The sequence below is a fragment of the Myotis daubentonii genome, chromosome 11 (assembly GCF_963259705.1).
Source record: "Myotis daubentonii chromosome 11, mMyoDau2.1, whole genome shotgun sequence".
Lineage (NCBI taxonomy): Eukaryota > Metazoa > Chordata > Mammalia > Chiroptera > Vespertilionidae > Myotis > Myotis daubentonii.
Window position 1 is genome coordinate 31938067 of NC_081850.1, and position 21140 is coordinate 31959206.

Sequence of the window (21140 nt, forward strand, 5' to 3'; positions counted from 1 at the left end):
AAATTGTGATAAAATGATTTAATTCCACATAATGAAAATTATGTTGTTGAACAATATTTAAACTTATCAGAAACTGCCCATGGCCCATGGAATAACATTAATGGGGGGGGGGGGGGGGACGGACGGACGGAGAATCAGGATACTAAACTTTTCATAGAGTGTAATCTTACTTTAAATATAAATGTGACTATGATGTGGAAAAGACACTGAAATCAATTAATCTGATTGTGGTAATCACTTCACAAAATATACATATATCAAATCATCACACTTTACATATATATATATACTAGGGGCCCGGTGCATGAAATTCGTGCACTGGGTGTGGCGGGGGGGGAGTGTCCCTCAGCCCAGCCTGCCCCCTCTCACATACTGGGAGCCCTCAGGCATTGACCCCCATCACCCTCCAATCGCAGGATCCGCCCCTTGCCCAGGCCTGACACCTCTGGCCTAGGCGTCCGGCCCGGGCAGCGGGGACCTGCAGCTGCAGCGGCCCCGCGATCGTGGGCTTCGCTTTAGGCCCAGGCAAGGGACCCCTAGTTCCCAGGACTGCCAGCTTCGACCGTGCCCAGCTCCCATCGCTGGCTCCACCCCTACTTCCTGCTATCACTGGCCGGGGCGGCAAAGGCACCTGATTCTCTGATCATGGCTGGGGGGCAGGGCAAAGGCGGCCCCAGGGCCGCCTTTGCCCTGCCCCCCAGCTCTTAGCTCCCCCCTGGGTTTCCGATCACTGTCAGTGGCAGGGAGCTTCTTCCTGCTTTCCCTTTCGCCTCCCTGCATTGTGCCTACATATGCAAATTAACCGCCATCTTGTTGGCAGTTAACTGCCAATCTTAGTTAGCAGTTAATTTGCATATAGCCCTGATTAGCCAATGAAAAGGGTATCGTCGTACGCCAATTACCATTTTTCTCTTTTATTAGTGTAGATATATATATAATTTTATTTGTTAATTATTCCTCAATAAAGCTGAAGGAAAACTGTATAAAGTCACAGACCAAGAAGAAAAGAGACCACCTGTCCAGTGTGGCTCAGTGATTGAGAACCGACCCATGAACAAGGAGGAAGGTAGAGGGAGAAAGAGAGAAAAACATCGATGTGAGAGAGAAACATTGGTTGGTTGCCTCCTGCATGTGCCCCAACCAGGGATCGAACTCACAACCTATGTATGTACCTTGACTGGGAATCGAACCCTCCAACTAACTGAGTCACACCAGCAAGGGCTGCTTATTTTCCAATATTATACTCAGTGCTGTGATGAATTCTTTGGAGCGTCTCTCTCTCTCTCTCTCTCTCTCTCTCTCTCTCTCTCTCTCTCTCTCTCTTTCTCTCTCCCTCTCCCTATTGTATAGTCTATATTTATCTTTATGGATATAATGAATCTTTCCCATTTATTAGATGGACTAGCTGGTACATGCACATGTGTGTATGTGTGCACGTGTGTGCAAGTTTGTGCATCTATTTGTCAATCAGTGATTCTGAGTAAAATGAAAGTTTAATGCTAGCCAGGCAATCTAAACACATGTCTTCCTGGTGGCTGGCCTTGCTGTGTGTGAGTCTTATCTGATCTGAGGTCACAGTTGCCCCTTGTCTGTGCCTTTTGTGTGACTCCATTTCTGCTCAGATTCCCTTTCTACTTTGTCTGCATCATGTATGGTGTGCCTTATTCATTCCAGTTCACCACCCACTTAGAATTTGGCAAACGGACTTATACTTCCTAAGCCAGGCTGTTCAAGGAGTTAACTGAAGCAGAACTTTACTCCGCTGTGCACACACACACACACACGCACACACACACACACACACCCCGATAAAAGTTGCAGGAAAATAATTTCAGTTGACATTGTACTGCTTGGTATGGCAAGCTTCCCTACCCCACTCCCCATCAAAGGTAAGAAGACATTGATTTCAAAGCTTTCAAAAGAGAAGACTAAAAGATGGGTGGAAATATCTTGAACATGATGATCAGAACAGGGAGAAAGGAGAAGGGCTTGAAAAAATCAAATAAAAACAAAACGAAACGCCTAACATTTTTGCCTTATACTCTTCTGGCTTGGAAAGACAAAAACAATACAGATATGAAGCAATGTCAGTCACATGCAAGAGCCAGGGTCCCAGTCTAACCCACTTTGGTGGAATGGATTCTTGGTGAAGAAATAGCAGCTCTGTCATAAGTTCTCAGTCACCCTCTATTCTATCACCTTTCCTTTAAAAAAAATTTTTTAAAAATATATAAATAATATATTGATTTCAGAGAGGAAGGGAGAGGGGGAGAGAGATAGAAATATTAATGATGAGAGAGAATCACTGATTGGCTGCCTCCTGCACGCTCCCTACTGGGGATCAAGCCCATAACCTGGGCATGTGCCCTTACTGGAAATTGAACTGGGGACCTCTTGGTCCATGGGACGACGCTCAATCCATTGAGCCACCACAGCTGGGCATTACTTTATTTTCTTTAAAATACTCATCACTCTGAAATAATTTATTTCATTTATTGTCTCCTTTTCCCCATTACTGTTATCCATTGTGCTTATTAGATGTCACCAGAAGCTATCATATTTCTCTTTATAAGCATGAGATAAATATTTGTAGGGTGAGTGAATGAATGAAGGAATGAAAAAAAAAGATAAAGGTACTGAATGGGTTACCTTACACACTTAAAGATACATATTTGTTTAATAACTGGAGGAGATTAACCAAAGATTAATTCATAAGATTAGAATTCATATTTATGCTGCCTTCTAACCAGTTTTATCCTTGCTATTGATAGTTACGGAGTTAACGTCCATAGACTCTTAATAATTGGATAGTGAAAATTTTAAAATGAGCCTCTATTAATTTCTTAGGAGCATATAGAACTTCTGGATAGTGTAAAACAAATATTCTCTGCCCAATAAACAAGTTTGAGTATTAGATATGAAATTCTTGAATATATTCCTATTGTGAACTGTACATGGGGTGAGCTTTCTAGATAGAAGAAAGATAATAGGAAGTGAAATTTCTGTTTATAATATCATAGGTAGACTCAAGTGGATTGTAAGAGCCAGCTTACAATAAAACACATACCAAAGATCATTAAACTAGAACTGTAGCCCTGGCTGGGTAAATCAGTTGCTTGGGGCATCATCTGCTGTGCCAAGGTTGTGGGCTTGATCCCTGGTCAGGGCACATACAAGAAATAACCAATGAATGCACAAATAAGTGTAACAACAAATTGATGTTTCTCTCTCTCTCCCCCTCTAAAATCAATAAGTAAAATTTATAGAGAAAATAATAAAATGGAAACATAAAATTTTAAAAATCACTTAGAGGAATAGAAAAATAAGTACTGATTATCTCCAAACAAAGAATAATATTATTATAATTTAATTCTGAGCTTCCTTATAGAGGCGAAAAGGGAAGCTTACTGATGCATTATATACAATTCTCAAGGGTGGTAAACTTAATTTTCAGATCGTGATTTCTAAAATGAAGACATTTGGTGACCTTTTCTGAGCAGTGGAGCCACAGTATGGACATGTCCTTTATTTCCCTCACAGGATCACCCAGTATACTCCGTACCAGCCAGAGGTGTCTCAGGGGAGACTGGAGAGTTTACTGAATTACCAGACCATGGTGTGTGACATCACAGGCATGGACATGGCCAACGCATCCCTGCTGGATGAGGCGACCGCAGCTGCAGAGGCGATGCAGCTGTGCCACAGGTAAGAGGCCCAGGGTGAGACTGTCAGGGTAAGGGGCATCTTCCAGACTCTCTCCTCTTTGTCAAAAGCTCTGATTATTTCCTGAGGATGTGTGCCTAGAGGTAGAATGTCTGGGTCATGGTGTATAGTTAGTTCATTGCTCTCCAGTTCCTCACCTTTTTTCTTTCTTTGCCTTGTGAGCACATTTGTTCTATCTACCTGGAGAGTTCTCATGTAGATGGTTGTCTGGGTGGGAAATCTGCCCACACTCATGGTGTATTTGTCTGAGGTTTTGTGCTTCTGGTCCTGAATGCCCATGTAAGTCTCTTGGCTTCCACAAATTAGAGAGGTGGTGAGCCCCAAACTCGCTCAGCACAGGTATGGAGACCTCTAAATTGCAGCTAGAAGCCCTTCTCCTTTCCAGGTCGCCTTGGGGGCTCTTCCTCCTGTGATGGATAAACAGCTACAAAGGAATGCTGCCCACTCACCCCTCTGGTTATTCTTCCTAGCTTTTCATTTATGGTCATCATTTCTCTTCCTCATCCATGTGTTCTCCCATCTACCACCACCGATTTTGCTAAATAGGACAGGAATTGGATTTCAGTGGGAATCTATTCAGTAAAGCTCCTTGGTCATTATTGCCCCAGTGTTTTTGATACTGTCGACATAAGAAATGTCTCACCCTGGGAAGAATTTTCATAAGAGTGTATTTGAGTCCAAATGATGCCAGGGAGCAAGATCTCAAATGCTCGGGAGAATAACAGGTTTGCAGCTCCTTTTATGCATTTGAAATTAAGGAGGGAATGTAAGGAAGATTACATGGAGATGGGAGAGAGCGAGATGGGGATGGGATTACAGGATAGTTACGATTATGTGCTTTCTTCACATTAGGGCTTATTTCAAAGGTGTTTTAATCTAGAGACACAGAAACAGTGGACAGGGCTTGCTTAAGGCAAAGGTAAACCTTTTTCTTTTTTTAAAAAAATATATTTTATTGATTTTTCACAGAGAGGAAGGGAGAGAGATAGAAAGTTAGAAACATTGATGAGAGAGAAACATCGATCAGCTGCCTCCTGCACATCTCCCACTGGGGATGTGCCCACAACCCAGGTACATGCCCTTGACTGGAATCGAACCTGGGACCTTTCAGTCCGCAGGCTGATGCTCTATCCACTGAGCCAAACCAGTTTCGGCAGTAAACCTTTTTCTAAAGAAATTATATGCCTGGAGTATAACTACCCACCATGGCCTTCCCCGTTGGGAATTAATGATCAGATCACCCGGTGAGGTTACTTTCCATAGCAGTCCTTTTTTGGGGGGGTCCACAATGCTATGCTCGGAATTCCCCTAAGTACCATGTTTGCTTTGCATTCTTAGAAGTACTCTGATTTCTTTAATGTTCATACTTGAATGTGATTTTCCTTTTCAACAGACACACCAAGAGGAGGAAGTTTTTTGTTGACCCTCGTTGCCACCCACAGACAATAGCTGTCATCCAGACGCGAGCCAAGTAATTACTTTTAATCACATTTTGAACTAGGGACAACATCATGCTCATCTTGACTGGTTCTCTTCCTTACTTCCAAACTGATTGGAGGTGAACCTGGTTTAAATTGGGGTTGTTGAGTTTTACTTTCCCTCCCACTCTCTTCTCAGGATCTTGCTGGTAAGTAAACGGTGTCAGAATTGAGGAGAAAATACACAGTGCTTTTAATTGCCTTTGCTTTCTATTATCATGTGGGTTTGTTGTTTGTTTGTTTTTGTAAAAAGAAAATTTTAAAAATTTCAACAATGTTGCAGAAACTTTGAAAAACAGAGGGGGGGGGGGGAATGGAATTCTCACACAACTGTTAAGATTTTGTGTGTGTTCATAGTTGTAGTCTGTTGTAAGTGTGGAATGATGTAGAAGAAAGCGTATTGTATTGACTAGTAGGTGTTGCAATGAGATCACATAAATATCGCACAACCACCACTTGTGGGTGTATTTATTATCTTTCTCCTTATAAAAGCTGGGTAATCTTCCTGCTACCCATGCCACCATCCCTTCCGAAGGGGTTTCTCACAGATGTTGGAATTAGATGGTTTTAGGAACCTAAAGGAAGGTCTGTCTCCTCCTTGTCTTACTGATGATTTTCTATTCACCTAAGACAGCGGTTCTCAACCTGTGGGTCGTGACCCCTTTGGGGGTCAAACGACCCTTTTACAGGGGTCGCCTAAGACCATCAGAAAACACATATATAATTACATTGTTTTTGTGATTAATCACTATGTGCTTTAATTATGTTCAATTTGTAACAATGAAAATACATCCTGCATATCAGATATTTACATTACGATTCATAACAGTAGCAATATTACAGTTATGAAGTAGCAACGAAAATAATTTTATGGTTGGGGGTCACCACAACATGAGGAACTGTATTAAAAGGTCGCGGCATTAGGAAGGTTGAGAACCGCTGACCTAAGACTTATCCAAAGTGAAAGTGGCAGTGTCGCTGCTGTTACAGATATTGGTTCTTTAGCCCTACGAGGCAATGTTTCTGGTCTTGTCTCAGGAGCTGGTTCTGGCAGGAAAGGGGAGTAGTGCCTGTGGATGAGAAAAACAGAAGCTGAGCTGTTGGATGCAATTGAGTTGGTTTGAAACACTGTTACCACTGAAGGTCTGGGTATGAGGGATGTGTGTGTGTGTGTGTGTGTGTGTGTGTGTGTGTGTGTGTGTGTTGGGATGTGGTGGTGGGTGGGCATTGAGAAAGGACACAGATTATGAATGCTATATTATGGAAAAGAAACTGTAGGCTATTTGATTTTTCCTTACAAACCAAAAACATGTTCTTTGTCTTCTCCCTTTCCAGATATGCTGGAGTCCTCATTGAGTTGAAGTTATTCCACGAAATGGACTTCAGTGGGAAAGATGTCAGTGGAGTGCTGTTCCAGTACCCAGACACTGAGGGGAAGGTGGAAGACTTTACTGAGCTCGTGGAGAGAGCCCATCAGACTGGGGTAAGCAAACCTCTCCTTGTGGGGTCCATGGAGGTGTGTCTCAACTTTGAATGATCAGTTCTGGTGTGCCTTAATTTACATACTTTTATCACTTGGAATGGTAAAGCTGTCTTTCCTTCCTTCTGTCTTCAAGTTTGTTTTGTTTATTGATCCCTGGCACATAAAAAGCACTCCGTAAATATTTTAAGTGACTGAATAAGTGAAGTCCATGTAATAGGAACCAACTCTGCCAGTCTGCTTATAGTGGAGGTGATTGGCTGCTCTATCACTACTCTCAGGGAAGGTAACAACCTTGTCCACTTTCTCGTTTCCTTTCTAGAGCTTGGCTTGCTGTGCTACTGACCTTTTAGCTCTGTGTATCTTGAGGCCTCCTGGAGAATTTGGGGTAGACATCGCCCTTGGCAGCTCACAGAGATTTGGGGTGCCACTCGGCTATGGTGGACCGCATGCAGCCTTTTTTGCCGTCAGAGAAAGCTTGGTGAGGATGATGCCTGGAAGAATGGTGGGAGTTACAAGGTAAAGCAACTCATGTTTCTCCTTTTTTATCGTGGCCATGATTTTCCCTGCTCCTCTCTTTTTAAAAATAATATAATTTTTTATTGATTTCAGAGAGAGGACGGGAGAGGGAGAGACAGATAGAAACATCAATGAAGAGGGAGAATCATTGATTGTCTGCCTCCTGCATACCCCACTCTGGGGATCGAGCCCGAAACCTGGGCATGAGCCCTGATTGGGAATCGAACCGTGACCTCCTGGTTCATAGGTTGATGCTCAACTGCTGAGCCACACTGGCCGGGCCCCTGTTCCTTCTCTTGATCACAAAAGTTGTTGATTGCTCTTTAAATCTAATTGGGTCACTTGGGGTTGATTAAAGATGTGTACAACATAGATTCAGAAGGGAGAATCTATTTGGGGTGTGAACTAGTTAGTACCTCTTCTCAAATGCCATGAGCCTGTACATGTTTGAAAAAGTGTGTGTGTAATCCACGCCATAGTTGTTCTGAGGTTACATATGTAAATTTACTAAAGTTGAAGAGTGCTTTGAGAGACTGAATATTTTTTCCCCCCAAGTAGCAGAAAAATCTTCATAGTTTATTTGCCACATCTCATTGTAACAAAAGGTTCTGCCCACCACAGAACACTGCAATATCGTGGCCTTCTCACACAGCATTCACTCGCTAGCACCTCATGCTTTGGGGACACAGGGTTGAGGTTTCCTAGGCTGTAAGATTTTTTCATCTGTTTGTTCACCACGTCAGTTGCTTCTGCAATATCTCTTTTATGCTTCTTGTTTCTTCTTCATCAATAATATGTCCGTCAATTGCTTATCCGAAACACTTAGCGGCTGACAGGTCCCCATAACCTGACTAAGATAAACTGCTAAGAGATGCTTGCACAGCAGGCTGTCACTCTTCCGGAGCACGGAGAAGGCAAACGCAGGACATGAACAGTAATGACAAGAAGCCAAACATGTGTATGTTTTACCAGAACTTCCAAGCACCTGGTAAACATGCCTCCCATTAGGCGATGAGATTAAAGTGATGGACTGTCGATCAACTAGGTCCAAGGCCTGGAGGGCTGATGAGCCAAAGACAAACTTCAGCAATAACAGATGCTCATCAGGAATGCGCGCGCTCTCCCGCACCGCCGCGGCCATCTCGCTCAGGAGCTCCTCCACCACGGCCTGGCCGGCATCCTGGCCAGCAGCATGACCTCCAGCAGCCATGGGCCTGCGGGCGCGGCCTCCTCTAAAGGCCAGCGGAGCCCCGCGCCGGCGGGTCTGCGGAGGGAGCCCAGCACCGGCTGAGAGACTGAATATTTTAGAAGTGTTTTATATCTAATCATTTTTTTTTCTCAAAAGTATTATGCTGCACAGTTTTTTATTTTATTTTTTTTAAAGATTTGCATTTTTAAAAAAATATATTTTATTGATTTTTTACAGAGAGGAAGGGAAAGGGATAGAGAGTTAGAAACATGGATGAGAGAGAAACATCCATCAGCTGCCTCCTGCACAACCCCTACTGGGGATGTGCCCGCAACCAAGGTACATGCCCTTGACCAGAATCGAACCTGGGACCTTTCAGTCTGCAGGCCGATGCTCTATCCACTGAGCCAAACCGGTTACGGCTACACAGTTATTTTAGATGTGTTTTATATCTAATCATTTTCTTTCTCAAAAGTATTATGCTACACAGTTATGTAATGATAAGTGCAATAAGAGATTATCATGCACTTATTGAGTGAGATCCACATTATTTCCTAGAGGCCCGCCACTCGGCCATTGGACCAGTTTCCACAAGTACTTTCTTGAGTGCTTCTCATTGAAGTAGCTCCCCAGATTAATAATTTAGCCCAGCTGGTGTGGGTCAGTGGTTGAGCGTTGACCTATGAACCATGGTTCAATTCCTGGTCAGGACACATGCCCAGGGTGCAGGCTTGATCCCCAGTAAGGGGTGTGCAGGAGGCAGCCAATTAATGATTCTCATCATTGATGCTTCTTTTTCTCTCTCCCTCTTCCTTCCTCTCTTAAGTCCATAAAAGATTTTAGATGAATGCCATGATTATTCTTTATTATTTTTCTTTATCCTACTCTGAGGACATGTTTTCTATCGATTTTAGAGATAAAGGGAGAGAGAGAAACATTGATCTGAGAGGAAAACATTGATCGGTTGCCTCCCATATTCACTCCTGGGGGACAAACTTGAAACCTGGTATGTGCCCTGACTGGGAATCAAACCTGAGACCCTTCAGTGCATGGGACAGTGCTCCAACCAACTGAGCCACACCGGCCAGCGTGAATGCCTTGCCATTATTGGGAAATTTAGCATTATCTTTTTGACCCTTCATAAAAACTGATATACTGATGTAAGTGAATAGTTTGGAGTAGTGAATGATGGTGATGGGAAGTTTAAAAGTACTCTCAGTTTGCCACAGGGTAGCAAAAGGCGCCCTGTTTTTTAGTGTAAAAGTAAGTTTCTTCAAGTCTTCTCACATTAGCTTTTTTCCCAGTGATGTCTTCACCAGACAAGATGAGGCACAGGGCGTTACAGTTTTTAAAATGTAATATATTAATTATTGTTTGCAGATTTTTATTTTTCCACTTACTTATGCACTCATTGGTTGATTCCTGTAAGTGCCCTGGCCAGAAATTCAACCTGCAACCTTAGCATATTGGGATGATGCTTTAACCCACGGAGCTATTCAGCCAAGGCTGTCTGCTGATTTTTATATTGAACTTCTTACCTTTCTGAAAAATGGACCCCAAAATGTATTGAAAGAAAGGATGAGACTGCTAAATATTTGTGCTTATCCAAATTTTTAATTGTATTAGGAGGGGAAAATGTTGATTAGAGACAAGTGGTAAGCTGATTAACATAATTTTAATTTATAGCTATATAGTCATTTCAGACGTCTAGTACAGAGAAGCTGTTTTCTTTGTCAGATATTTCTTTTTCCTGAGTCTGCCAAGAAGCTCAGAGTGATAATTAATCCTCAATCACCATCATTATATTTGGCTGGGTAATTCCTGGAAAATTTCCTTTCAAGTTTCCCAGCCTTAATGTCTCTATCTGGGTTCCTCAGATCCCCACAGTACAACTTAAAAATTAGTAGTTCTAGTTAGAAGGGATGATTTGGAAGTTGTTTCTTTATGGCCTTGTACCCAAGTAAATTTGATAAATTCACTGCAAGCTGGGAAGGAAAAAAGCAGGTCCATTTATGACAATTCCCGGTGCTGCGATTACCTGTGCTAATTGGATGTTTTATTCTTGGCCCAGAGATGCCACCGGGAAAGAAGTGTATCGTCTTGCTCTTCAAACCAGGGAGCAACACATCCGGAGAGACAAGGCTACCAGCAACATCTGTACTGCTCAGGTAGGTCACAGACCTGGCCTGTCCCCTGAATGCCTTATAGTCTATTTTACAGACATGAGCTACTCATCCATTCACTTCATTGTTCATTAATGTATGCTCCGCCGGGAATGTTAAGATCTTACTGGTAGAGAAGCCTTGTGGCCTTGTCAGAAACAAAATACCGAGTATTTTACTGGTGCTCTGTGTATGCACACGCTTCACACGTTAGGGTCTCTAGCATTCTTGTCCATCGGGCAGGTTTATTATGGGTGGTGACTGGGCCCCTTCTCTTCAGGCTCAGACGGAGGCTCTCCAGGATGGGGTGAGGAGGGCAAGGTGAGTGTGCTTTAGGTGACTATACTTGAGGGGATGGTCCCACTGGCAAGCTGGTGGTGGTCACAGGGTACTGTCACTGGGAGCTCATGAGAGGCATTCCCGAAGTGGGTGGGATAAAAGACGAGGAGTTACCAGGAAGTTGCCCCAGGGCGCAGGCCAGGGGGAGCAGTATTTTCTGATATCCAGCCAACTTCTAGGGTCAGGTGGAAGGCCACTCTGGGCACGTGGTCTATTCTGAGTCTACCTCTTTCAGTCAGGGCCAGAGAAGGAGAGAGATCTCACAGATACCTCAATGGGCAGTCCAGTCTCTTCCCTCTCAGGGCATTGGGTCAAAGCACCACCAGGGTTTAGAAAGCCTCTTCAGGGAGCAGTTGATAAGGTCTTCTTATATTTAGTTCAGCCTTTGGAGACGTTACTCTCTTTTTTTTAAAAAAATATATTTTTATTGATTTCATAGAGGAAGGGAGAGGGACAGAGATAGAAACATCAATAATGAGAGAGAATCCTGGATCCGCTGCCTCCTGCACGCCCCCTAGTGGGGATCGAGCCTGCAACCCAGGCATGTGCCCTTGACCGGAATCAAACCTGAGACCCTTTAGTCTGCAGACCGAAGCTCTATCCATTGAGCAAAACCGGCCAGAGCTGGAGATGTTTCTTTAGTTGGTTTTCTTATATTATTTTTTGCCTCAGGAAGGTAAGAGCTCTTCTAGAGTCACAGGAAGGAATCAGTTGTCACAGGCTTTTCCTCTGTTGACATCTAATGGATCTTTACATAATGCCTTTACTATCTATAGTTTACACTCCATTTGTTGAATTCTCTGCTTACATATTTTCCCTTCCTCTGCAGCTGACTGCCCCTGTCTTATCCTTTCTTCCCATCTTCTCCCAGAAGGCATCTGTCTGATCATAAGTGCATTAGAGTTTTCTAATTCTCCAGGTAAACTTGGGCTGTCTACAATGAACAAGTTCTTTTAAAAAATATATTATATATTTTTATTGATTTCGGAGAGGAAGGGAGAGAAAGAGAGATTGAAACATCAATGGTGAGAGAGAATCATTTATCAGCTGCCTCCTGTACGCCCCCCATGAGGTTCGAGCCCACAACCCAGGCATGTGCCCTGACCAGGAATCAAACTGTGACCTCCTGGTTCATAGGTCAATGCTCAACCACTGAGCCATGCTGGCCGGGGCTGTTAATTCTTTTTTATTTCTTCCCATTTATATATAGCTGATATTTCATTATTTCACTGGATTATGAAAGATCTCTTTTTCTGCAATTATTAAAGTGATGTTTACCCTGAAGATAGCTATACTCTGTCTTCTCTGAGTTTCACCTTCTCATTCTGGAGCTCTTTTAACTCTCTGTTGTCTATTTCATTTCATGTGTTTCCTTTGCAAGATTGATTTCATTAAACAAGTGACCACTCCAGTGTCATTCTCTTTGTAAGCGTGGAATTATTCTCTTTGTTAAAAGATGACTGACTGATACATTTTGAGCTGTTCCTTGAACACTCTGGGTCTTTGACTCCAGATTTCTACCTGTAACAACTGCACTGTCGTCTTTGCCACAGATTCTCCATTTATCTCTTGGTTATTGAAATTCACCTTCTACTGATGTATTGAAGGCCTCAGGAGAATTGTATTCCCTGAGTTCCTCTGTTTTTGAAAACTTTTGTTCTTTTTATCCTTGAAGAACTGTTTGAGTATAAAATTCTTAGATGTCACTTTTCCCCACCGAGGTCTTTATGGCTCCTCTGTATTCCAACATTAAATTTTGTATCTCGATGTCTGTGACAGCCTGTTCTTCCCCTTTATGGATGGCATGATTATATTGCATGTATGGAACCCCTTTATAATGGTCATATTTGAAGGTCATAGTGAGTCCACAGTATCTTGGATGCTGTGTCTTTCCCTCAGGTGTTCAGCCGTGTTATAAATGGTCCCTAGGTATCATAGAGAATGCAGGAAATCTGATCACTTTGTTTTGTCTCTGTTTTCAATTTGGCATCTCAAGTCAAAAGAATAGTCCCTTCTATTAATTGTCTTCCATCACATTGTTGAACATAATTCCTTAAATGCTCTTTGTCATTTTAGGCTCTCTTGGCAAATATGGCTGCCATGTTTGCAATCTACCACGGTTCCCGAGGGCTGGAGCATATTGCTAGGAGGGTACACAATGCCACTTTGATTTTGTCTGAAGGTGAGTCACATATCTCTTTTAAAAAGTTGTGGGTATAACAAAACTGATAAACATGAGTAAGTGAAATTGAGAATTCATTGTATGTTCAATTCTTTATACAGAATTAAAAGTCACATAGTCAATGAACATATATAATTTCAACCTCATTATTACTCAAAGAAATGTAAATTGAAACAACAAAATAGTTTTTCTCCCATCACACTGGCAAAGATGAAAAAGAATGCTGATATTGATATGACTTCTATTTTTTAAAAAAATATATTTTGAGTTTTTACAGAGAGGAAGGGAGAGGGATAGAGAGCTAGAAACATCGATGAGAGAGAAACATCGATCAGCTGCCTCCTGCACACCCCCTACTGGGGAGTGCCCGAAACCAAGGTACATGCCCTTGACTGTAATCGAACCTGGGACCCTTCAGTCCACAGGTCGACATTCTATCCACTGAGCCAAACCGGTTAGGCTGACTTCTTTTTTTAAGAACACTTAAACAATATATGTCAAAAGTCTTTAAAATATGTCTATAATTTGATGCAGAAATTCTACTTCTGTGTATAAATCCAAAGGAAATAATAAAATGGGAAAGTAAACTGTTTCCATTGAAACACTGTTCACAATAGCATGATCTTGGAAATAGCCTAAATGTCCAATAAAAAGTAGTTACATTATGGTACATCTGTAAGTTTAACCATATACAGCCATTAAAAACAATGATATGGATTTTGATTTTGAGAAAAGCAAAATGTCGATGTTATATTACAATTATTTTTAAAGTTAAAGAAATATATGTATGTGATCTATCACACATGCACATGTACACACACACATACACACACACATACACACACACAACTTCTAGAGGAATATATACCAGAATGTAACCACTAGTTATTTCTGGATGGTGATTATGGTGACTTTTCTTCCTTTTTTTTTAATATTTATAGTAGAGGCCCGGAGCATGAAATTCATGTACTTGGAGGGTCCCTTAGCCCGCCTGCACCCTCTTGCAGTCTGAGAGCCCTCGGACATCCTTAGTGCTGCTGCAGAGGTGGGAGAGGCTCCTGCCACCACCACTGTGCTCGCCAATCGTGAGCCGGCTTCTGGCTGAGCGGTGCTCCCCTTTTGGGAGTGCACTGACCACCAGGGGCAACTCCTGCATTGAGTGTCTGTCCCCTGGTGGTCAGTGCATGTTATAGTGACCAGTTGTTCCGCCGTTGGGCTGAAACTGGCTTTCCGACATCCCCCAAGGGGTCCCAGATTGCGAGAAGGCACAAGCCAGGCTGAGGGACCCCACTGGTGCACGATCAGGGCCGGGGAGGGACACGGGAGAATGACCAGCTGGGGAGGGACCACAGGAGGGCTCCAGGGCGTGTCTGGTCCATCTTGCTCAGTCCTGATCAGCTGGACCCCAGCAGCAAGCTAACCTACCAGCCGGAGTGTCTACCCCCTGGTGGTCAGTGCACGTCATAGCAAGCAGTTGAGTGGTCTTAGCATATCATTAGCATATTACACTTTTTTTAAAAAAACATATATTTTATTGATTTTTTACAGAGAGGAAGGGAGAGGGATAGAGAGCCAGAAACATCGATGAGAGAGAAACATCAATCAGCTGCTTCCTGCACACGCCCCACTAGGGATGTGCCCACAACCAAGGCACATGCCCTTGACCAGAATCGAACCCGGGACCCTTCATCCGCAGACCGACGCTCTATCCACTGAGCCAAACCAGCTAGAACAGCATATTATGCTTTGATTGGTTGAATGGCTGATTGGATGACCAGACACTTAGCATATTAGGCTTTTATTATATAGGACTAGAGGCCCTGTGCACAAAATTCATGAACAGGTAGGGTCCCTAGGCTTGGCCGGTGATTGGGGCCGATCGGGGCCTTCTGGTTGCCAGCCGGGGCCTTCCTTTGTTCCGCACCGCCCCCTGGTGGTCAGCGCACATCATAGTGAGCCATCAAACTCCTGGTCTCCCGGTCAAACTCCCATGGGGACAATTTGCATGTCAGGCTTTTATATATATAGATTTTACAATATTCTGTAGTATAGTAATAAGCATTTAATTTTTTAAGCAGCCACAAAACACTGGGTAGGGCAGGAACAGACTGTTTTAGTAGGATTTTAATCTTTATTTCTCTGGAAAATGTCAGTGACGGAGGAGCAGGTTTCTGTGGGGGAATCTGGTTGATCCTCCTTTCTTGTTTAGGTCTCAAGCGAGCGGGGCATCAACTCCAGCATGACCTGTTCTTTGACACTTTGAAGATTCAGTGTGGCTGCTCAGTGAAGGAGGTTTTGAGCAGAGCTGCTCAGAGGCAAATCAATTTTCGACTTTTTGAGGATGGCACAGTAAGTCAAACTTTCAGGTGTTTGTTGTTTTCTTTTTAACACAGTCTCTAGGTTTTCATGACTTTTTTTAACTGCATAAAATTTCATGACTTTCGTCATTAAAAGTTTTCCTCTTTATTTAACATGTTAAGCACCATGTCAATCACCAGTGACTGACACTATACTTTCCGGAAAGGAAGACAAAACAGGCTTGATGCTTAACGTGTTAAAAAAAAAAAAATCAGTATTGGAATTTTGGGCACAATCTATTTTTTTAAAAAAATATTCTTTACTGTTGAAAATATTCTTATATCCCCTTTTTTCTCACAATGACCCCTTCTAGCCCACCCCTGCCCCCCAATCTATTTTTTTTTTAATAAACCATTTTCATTTCTAGTTTAGGAACATTGTAATCCTTCAAAGGATATTTGATTCTCATCTTTCCTTAAGACTGTGTTTTCATAAAGGAGACTTTTAGGCACATATTTTCTTATTTCTCTCTTCACAATACGACTTTTCAAGGTAAAGGCGCTGATAAATGATGTAATAAAGCAAGTTAAGAAAAGAAAAAGGTGAGGATATCCAGTACCAATAGAAGTACCCTGCAACCATCACGGTGTTAGAGTCCAGAAGTGGCTTATAAAACTAAATCCTGTGAAGTCTGGGGCTGGTCTTAGTCCCTTTCGCCTAAGGGCCAATTTGGTAACCAACTGGAACCCTGATATTTTAAAAGGACTGGGAGTTTTGTCCAGCATCTTCTCACCTTTGACCTCTCTTGGGTCTAGAGCTGATGTTTTTTTCTCTCTTTTGTTTTTATTTCTGCAGCTTGGTATTTCTCTTGATGAAACAGTCAGTGAAAAAGATCTGGATGACTTGTTGTGGATCTTTGGCTGTGAGTCGTCTGCAGTAAGTGAAATAAAAGCATGCGCTTCTTATAACGGCTATTTGAGGTGGTGTCAAAGATTTGTTTGCTTCTTGTGGTCCTGAGTATGTATGGGAGGGGGCAGGAGGTGTGACATTGGTGGCTTTCTGTTAAAATTATGGCACTGACCGTCCCTGGCAGCAGTGACTGCTGATAGAGGTTAGTGCTGTGTGCCCTACCCAGGACCATGCACCCAGGCTATTTGGAAGGATTGTCCTTAATATAGAGATTCATGACATTGGCATCTTGGTTATGTCGATTCTGAGAAAATTATGATACCCACTCACGCAAAATATATTTATTAAAGACCTAATATGTGCCAGGTAGCATGCTGGGTCCTGAGGATCGTGGTGAATTAGACATGATTCCTGCACTCACAGAGCTTATAGTCTAATGAGGAGTCAAACAAACACAAGATTGCAATCCAAGTGATGTGTTATAATGGGTGATGTCTGAAGATGCTCTTTGAGTACAGAGGAGAGTCTTCTTACCAGGATTTGGAAGAAATTATCCTAAGCTGAGATCTGAAAGATGAGTCGGAGTTATATAGTCTAAGATGGCACTATTGAAGAGGAGGATGGGGCCAGAAGTGTTCCAAACACTGGGAAAAACAGCCACAAAGGCTGGAGGAGAGAGATTCCTGAGAACTAGAAGCAGTTCAGTGCGATTGAGTTGGTTTCTAAAACATTGAAATAGCAGGGACATGTGAGGATAAAGGTTACATTCCATGGAATGAGAATGAAAGAGAGAGGTGTCAGTGACTACCTAGACCTGTGGCCAGGTGTTAATCACAACTTTACACGGCCTGGTGCATAGGAAGCCCTCAATAAATATTTGATGAATAAATCAATGAAAGAAAACATTTACTAAAGAACTTGAAATAGGTTTTAGAGTGTTGAATGTTGCTGTCCTGGTTGTCTGTGTCCTCTTTGAGAGAGGACTTCAGTATAACAAATGGAAATCATCAAAGAAGTATCATATTAAACTTTTTTTTTTTTTTTTTTTTTAAATATATTTTATTGATTTTTTACAGAGAAGAAGGGAGAGGGATAGAGAGTTAGAAACATCGATGAGAGAGATCGATCAGCTGCCTCCTGCACGCCCCCCACTGGGGATGTGCCCGCAACCAGGGTACATGCCCTTGACCGGAATCGAACCCGGGACCCTTGAGTCCGCAGGCCTACGCTCTATCCACTGAGCCAAACCGGTTCGGCTCATATTAAACTTTAATTAATAAACAGGACTGAATAAGCATCTTCCCTCTGACAGTGGTTCTCAACCTTCTGGCCCTTTAAATACAGTTTCTCATGCTGTGACCCAACCATAAAACTATTTTCGTTGCTACTTCATAACTGTAATATTGCTACTGTTATGAATCGTAATGTAAATATCTGATATGCAGGATGGTCTTAGGTGACCCCTGTGAAAGGGTCGTTTGACCGCCAAAGGGGTGGCGACCCACAGGTTGAGAACCGCTGCTCTAGAACTTTGCACTACTTTTAATCACAATTATTCATTCCACATGTTTGAGGCATGTTTATGGAATGAACAGTCACTGAAGCCTGGGGCAGAATGAGGAGCAAGTGATCTATTTAATTATATATTCTCTATATTGATCTCTTAATAGATAAATGATTTGCAAATAGTTTCCCCTCCTGTGGGTTATCGCGTAACTCTCTTGACAGTGTCCTTTGATATGCAAAAGTTTTTAATTTTAATGAGTCTATTTTTTGTTGCTCATGCTTAAGAAACCATAGCCAAACCCAAGGTCATGCAGATGTTCCCCTGTTTTCTTCTAAGAGTTTTATAGTGTTAGCCTTTAAAGGTAGGTCCTTAATTAATCCATTTCAAGTTACTTTTTTTGTATATTATGTAAGATCTGGATCCACCTTCATTCTTTTGCATGTGTAAATCCAGTTTTCTCAGCACTGTCTGTTGAAGACATTGTCCTTTTCCCCATTACATGATCTTGGAATTTGAATTTCATTAGAGTTGTTCTCAAAGATAAAAGATCAGTGTCAAGTGAGACTCCTACCTGAGTGTTATCATGGTAACTTTTTTGATAGCCTTTTAAAATAACTTACCAGAACTCACTTATTATTCAAGGAACATACAGGAGATGTCAACTTTTTTTGCAGTAAAAATTGTACAGTTTTCCTTATTTTCTGTGGCTGAGGTCAATAGAACTTAAAAACAGTGCTCTGGAGACTTTCACAATTCATAACTCCTGACACCTGTCAGCACACCATGCCAGATGCCTGGGGAGGCGGAGAGTGGGCGGGCGGGGGCTGCTCGGGGACTTCTGATGCTCTGTGGGAATACTTGCTGGCCTGAGGCCTGGGTGTCCACACGTGGTTCTAGGCACAATTCCTGCCCTTTAGTTTCTGTGGTCTCTCCATGCAGGAGCTGGTTGCTGAAAGCATGGGCGAGGAACGGAGAGGTATTCTAGCCACTGCCTTCAAGAGAACCAGCCCGTTCCTTACAAATCAAGTGTTCAACAGGTTTGTGTGGCCAGTGCGACTTCTGCACTGTGTGCCGTGGCTTGGGAGCGCAGTAGAGAGTGGCTTCTGACTTGGATGTGATATTCCCTTAATAATAAATCATCGCCATAAGGATCCCATTGCTGATTTGGGCAAAGTACACATTATTTCCTGTTGGCCCTGACCCCTTGGCACTGTAACCCCTAATTCTACTCATCAGGCGGGGGAGATGCCTAGTTGCCAGGCTGAAGAGCATACCCAGGAAGTCAACATCCTCTTCTTCCCAACCTTCCTCTTATGCCCACAGGATGCTTCTTGCCCTGGGCCATCCACTGAGGTTTGTGGGGTGCCATGCCCTTCCCTCTGATGCTTTGTTGGCATGGCCCAACGTGATCTGTATGTTGAAGGTAGATCTCAGTGTGTCTGATCTTTCAGGAGGATACGTATGGACTCTTACCTAACTAGATTGGCCCCAATCACGCGTTTTGTGTTCACAGCTATCACTCAGAAACAAATATTGTTCGATATATGAAGAAATTAGAAAACAAAGACATTTCCCTCGTTCACAGCATGATTCCACTGGTAATTATTACTTTTATCCCCGCCCCTCTTGGGGTCACATGTAATATGCTGCAGGAGGGATGAATGGGTGGCCATGTGGGGAGATAGAAGGGCTGATCATACGGATCATAGGAAATAACCAATGCAATTTATTTTGGTGTGCTTCTTAAAGGGATCCTGTACCATGAAGCTCAACAGTTCATCTGAACTTGCAGTAAGTAGGTCACTTCTAAGAAGGAACTTGTTCTGGCTGTACATAACTAGAGAAAACTGCTACTGGGATGGTGAATTAATAAATACTTTAATAATCCTTTTCCTGTTTATTCAGCAATCTTGGCAGAAACCCCAATTTTACCACAACCTGATCATTTAAATTTATGAGTCAGATTATTTTGAAATATTGAAATAATTAAATATATAGTATTGATACCTTCCTACCCTCCCACCATCTTTTGTTAAACCTGCCACATGAAAAGCTTTTATTTTGATCAATTTGTGGTTGTTAAGCTCAGAAGAACCTTAAGCCTTCTTTCTAGAAATCCATTCATAGTGCCAAAGGGTAGAGATTTGAGGTTTTAATTTCTTTCCTGTGTTAACAGAAGATTTGTGTAACCTGCTGTTGTGTTGGTAAGCATGTTTCCTAGGCTAGGATCCATTTCAACAAAGTTAGCTTGTTCCTTTTTTTCCACCGGAGTATTCCGATGTGACAAATCACATCAGGCCAAGGAAATAATTTTATATTGTGACAGGAAGATTTCCCCCATTTGCTTTTCTGTTGCTTTGCTCTGCTTAATGAAGAGACAATAATGTACATGCTATGTAAGAGTTTGAATAAACTGTACTTGAAACAACTCATTGGGTTTCATGGATATAAATCTATTTTCGGGCCTTTTTGTCCCTAAAAAAGATAGAAAGAGGTTATATTTTTGCACAAGTTCACTTTCTGGGACTCACTTCTACAATGAAGACAGTAGTAGAACTTACCTTGTAAGATTGTGGTGAGAGTTAAAGTGAAGGAATATATTAAAGTGCTGAAAGCAGCCCTAGCCGGCTTGGCTCAGTGGATAGAGCGTCAGCCTGTGGACTGAAGGGTCCCAGGTTCGATTCCGGCCAAGGGCACATGCCTGGGTTGCAGGCTCAATCCCCAGTAGGGGCTGTGAAGGAGGCAGCCAATCAATGATTCTCTCTCATCATTGATGTTTCTATCTCTCTCTCCTTCTTTCCTCTCTGAAATCAATAAATAAAAATATTTTAAAAATAAATAAATAAAGTGCTGAAAGCAGTGCCTGGCACATAGTAAGCACTGCATGTCCGATCATGCTTTCATCATCATCACATCATCATCATCAAAGTTAATATTGTTACTGCTGTTACAATATGTGTATATGCATATGTTTTCTCCTTTCTTGCTCTTCAGCCAATCACATGGAGTGAATTTGCAAACATCCACCCCTTTGTGCCTTTGGACCAAGCTCAAGGGTACCAGCAGCTTTTCCGAGAGCTTGAGAAGGATTTGTGTGAGATCACAGGCTACGACCGAGTCTGTTTACAGCCTAACAGGTAAGGGGATTTCATTTCCTGTCGTTTTAGTTATTGCTTGGAGTATAACACAACACCTATCTTAACACTTAGAGGTTTGAAGCAACAAATATTTTGTATCCTTCTGAGTTGAGTGGACAGTTCCCCTCCACTAGGGTGATGACTAGAAGGTCCAAAGTGGCCTCCTTCATTGCTGAGAAGTTAGTGGTGGGCTGTTGGCTGGGAGAACTTAGTTCAG

The 21140-nt window shown here is 42.4% G+C and overlaps 2 protein-coding genes across 2 annotated transcripts in view; one reads left to right on the top strand and one right to left on the bottom strand.

Annotated features, from left to right (window-relative positions):
* Positions 1 to 21140, top strand: part of GLDC (glycine decarboxylase) — a 79154-nt gene that overhangs the window by 22461 nt on the left and 35553 nt on the right. Inside the window, exons 4-15 of the mRNA XM_059656686.1 lie at positions 3541 to 3705; positions 5117 to 5194; positions 6537 to 6684; positions 7004 to 7200; positions 10461 to 10557; positions 12967 to 13072; positions 15282 to 15421; positions 16226 to 16306; positions 18726 to 18823; positions 19300 to 19384; positions 19536 to 19577; positions 20781 to 20923. Coding sequence (XP_059512669.1) covers positions 3541 to 3705; positions 5117 to 5194; positions 6537 to 6684; positions 7004 to 7200; positions 10461 to 10557; positions 12967 to 13072; positions 15282 to 15421; positions 16226 to 16306; positions 18726 to 18823; positions 19300 to 19384; positions 19536 to 19577; positions 20781 to 20923 — 1380 coding nt within the window. The remainder of the gene's footprint in view (positions 1 to 3540; positions 3706 to 5116; positions 5195 to 6536; positions 6685 to 7003; positions 7201 to 10460; positions 10558 to 12966; positions 13073 to 15281; positions 15422 to 16225; positions 16307 to 18725; positions 18824 to 19299; positions 19385 to 19535; positions 19578 to 20780; positions 20924 to 21140) is intronic.
* LOC132212653 (zinc finger SWIM domain-containing protein 7-like) lies at positions 7742 to 8410 on the bottom strand. The gene has a single exon (XM_059658684.1). It carries the CDS (start codon positions 8408 to 8410, stop codon positions 7964 to 7966), a length of 447 nt encoding a protein of 148 aa, XP_059514667.1. The 3' UTR covers positions 7742 to 7963.